Source organism: Nanorana parkeri, unplaced genomic scaffold, assembly GCF_000935625.1.
Source record: "Nanorana parkeri isolate BGI_ZX_2015 unplaced genomic scaffold, ASM93562v1 scaffold3245, whole genome shotgun sequence".
NCBI classification, from domain to species: domain Eukaryota; kingdom Metazoa; phylum Chordata; class Amphibia; order Anura; family Dicroglossidae; genus Nanorana; species Nanorana parkeri.
In genome coordinates, this window is record NW_017309513.1 from 40470 (window position 1) to 43753 (window position 3284).

General features: G+C 54.1%; 1 protein-coding gene across 1 annotated transcript in view; it reads right to left on the reverse strand.

Moving 5' to 3' along the window:
- The window catches only part of LOC108802954, an 8513-nt gene extending 5612 nt beyond the window's left edge, over window positions 1–2901 (reverse strand). The window contains exon 1 of the mRNA XM_018574798.1: window positions 2862–2901. Coding sequence (XP_018430300.1) covers window positions 2862–2901 — 40 coding nt within the window. The remainder of the gene's footprint in view (window positions 1–2861) is intronic.
- Between the last annotated feature and the right edge of the window lie 383 nt (window positions 2902–3284).

The following is a 3284-nucleotide window of genomic DNA, read 5'->3' on the forward strand; positions in this document are numbered from 1 at the left end:
CCAGTCCATAAACCTGTGTAAGCTATGACACGTGAGGAGCCTTCCCTTCCTCCAGGACAGAGCGGATTAAAGAGTAGCCGCTGATTGGTCCTGCAGGGGATCACAAGATCACTTTCAAAGGGAACCTGTCACGGGGAATCTACCATGAAAGCTGAACTCCGGGCAGAAACTTTGAAGCTCTTTTAGAATCATTATTTCTGATCGTCACTAAAAATCTTCATTTTATAGAACCCGACGCTGCAGCCGAACCCCCCCCAGGACCCCGAATAGTAACGGGCACACAGTCCCTTATTTGTGTGCGCTCCTCCTGGGCCACAGGTCATGTACCATCCCCGGTGTGGTCAGGTCAGCCCCACCCACCATGACATATTACAATGATGGACAGGTCAGGAGGATCCAGGTCTGTGCCACCCACCATGACATAACACCTTGATGGACAGGTCAGGAGGATCCAGGTCTATCCCCCACCATGACATATCACCTTGATGGACAGGTCAGGAGGATCCAGGTCTATCCCCCACCATGACATATCACCTTGATGGACAGGTCAGGAGGATCCAGGTCTGTGCCACCCAACAATGACATATCACCTTGATGGACAGGTCAGGAGGACCCAGGTCTGTGCCACCCACCATGACATATCACCTTGATGGACAGGTCAGGAGACTCCAGGTCTGTGCCACCCCCCATGACATATCACTTTGATGGACAGGTAAGGAGACTCCAGGTCTGTGCCACCCCCCATGACATATCACTTTGATGGACAGGTAAGGAGACTCCAGGTCTGTGCCACCCCCCATGACATATCACTTTGATGGACAGGTAAGGAGACTCCAGGTCTGTGCCACCCATCATGACATATCACCTTGATGGACAGGTCAGGAGGATCCAGGTCTATCCCCCACCATGACATAACACCTTGATGGACAGGTGAGGAGACTCCAGGTCTGTGCCACCCATCATGACATATCACCTTGATGGACAGGTCAGGAGGATCCAGGTCTATACCGCCCACAATGACATATCACTTTGATGGACAGGTAAGGAGGATCCAGGTCTATCCCCCACCATGACATATCACTTTGATGGACAGGTAAGGAGGATCCAGGTCTGTACCGCCCACCATGACATATCACCTTGATGGACAGGTCAGGAGACTCCAGGTCTGTGCCACCCACCATTACATATTACAATGATGGACAGGTCAGGAGACTCCAGGTCTGTGCCACCCACCATGACATATCACTTTGATGGACAGGTAAGGAGGATCCAGGTCTATCCCCCCACCATGATATATCACCTTGATGGACAGGTCAGGAGGATACAGGTCTGTACCACCCACCATGACATATAACAATGATGGACAGGTCAGGAGACTCCAGGTCTGTGCCACCCACCATGACATATCACCTTGATGGACAGGTCAGGAGGATCCAGGTCTGTACCGCCCACAATGACATATCACTTTGATGGACAGGTCAGGAGGATCCAGGTCTATCCCCCACCATGACATAACACCTTGATGGACAGGTCAGGAGACTCCAGGTCTGTGCCACCCACCATGACATATTACCTTGATGGACAGGTCAGGAGACTCCAGGTCTGTGCCACCCACCATGACATATCACTTTGATGGACAGGTCAGGAGGATCCAGGTCTATCCCCCACCATGACATAACCCCTTGATGGACAAGTCAGGAGGATCCAGGTCTATCCCCCACCATGACATAACACCAGGAAGTCATCGCATGTAAGAGAGGAAGACGTCCCAGAACACAGACTGACATCAGTGATATCCCCCGCAGTAGATCTATACAAAGGGCCTGAATGGAGAGCAGTCAGTGTCCCAGTGACCAATCAGCATCTCTTTATGTGTTCTAGCCCGCCCTTAGTACAGGAAACGGAGAAGCTGATTGGTTGCCTAGAGAAAAAGATGAAAAGTTCTGCAGCCAGATGTCCATAGAGCCCAAATCTCAGCACACAGCGCACTGTCCTCAGCTCCCGGCATCACACCATGCAGTGCTCTTCAATGGGCCCCTCAGAGACAGTAAAGGGGGCTCAGACACCCCCTGAATCATGCATACCATTCAATAGGGGGCTAAGGCCATGCATTGCATTATGGGAAGGGGTGGGCGGGGAGACTGCGTCAGGGATATGAGCGATAGAACCTCTGGTGGGCCCACAGCGTCAATCATCGGCGGCGGTCACATTCTGTAGAGGCCAATAGGAGGAGAGGCGCCATATGTGGACGGCATATTCTCTCAGATACTAACTCCTCCCCTTCCCCGACATGTCTCTCATCTCCGGGTCTGGCAGGTTTTTGGGGTCATGTATTCATCTACGCCGCTTCCACTGGACCCTCTTGCAGTCTCCCGGCTCCGGCACTTCCGCATATTATAATCACGTCTCGTGAGGTACCTCGGAGTGTTAAAGGAGAACTACGGGGTCAGTGTTTTCCCCATAGTTCTCCTGAGGGTCACTGGAGGACGTAAACTAGCGTCCTCCCGTGACCCGAAGCTCAGTATATAGGGAGCTACAGCTCGCGGTATACCGAGACGCCGCAGCCGGGACATTACTGTCTGGATCCGCCCAGCTGCGTGAGTGACAGCTGGCTGCGCCTATCTAGAGACAGCTGTACCCGCCCCCTCCCCCGTCCCTTCCTCCAACCTGCTGGATTCCCTTCCCCTTTGTCCAGTTGCTCCGATCTTCAGATATCTTATATGGAGAAGGAAATCCTCGAGGATCAAACTGCAATATTTACAGTACCTGAAAATCTATGGGGGACCCCCAGCCCTGAACCCCGGGGTTTCCTTCATTGCTGCGCAATATAGAGCTGGCTGGGGGCGGTATGACCACCGTACCTCGCTTTGTCTGATTATATCCTCCGTGTGCCCCCGACATGCCCGACTACTTAGAAGGCCATCAGGGGCGTAACTAGAAATCACAGGTGGCAACATTTTGTACGGGGGCCCTGTGATTTCTAGTTACGCCCCTTGCAGAGCCCACCTGAGATCCCAAACAGCTCACCTGAGAGTGACCCTGCAGAGCCCACCATATAGTCTCTATGGTGGGCTCTGCAGGGTCTCAGGTGGGCTGGTCACACCCCTTACCTGTCAGCCCCGATCCGCTGTCCGCCTTCTCCTCCCCCACAGGGCCCCACCTCCTCTTCCACCCCCGGACCCCTCCTCCTCTTCCGTCGCCGAGTCCCGCCTCCTCCTCCGCTGCCGACGCCGGGCCCAGCATCCTCCGCCGCGGCTGTCACTTGCACCACAGCGGCCACGGGG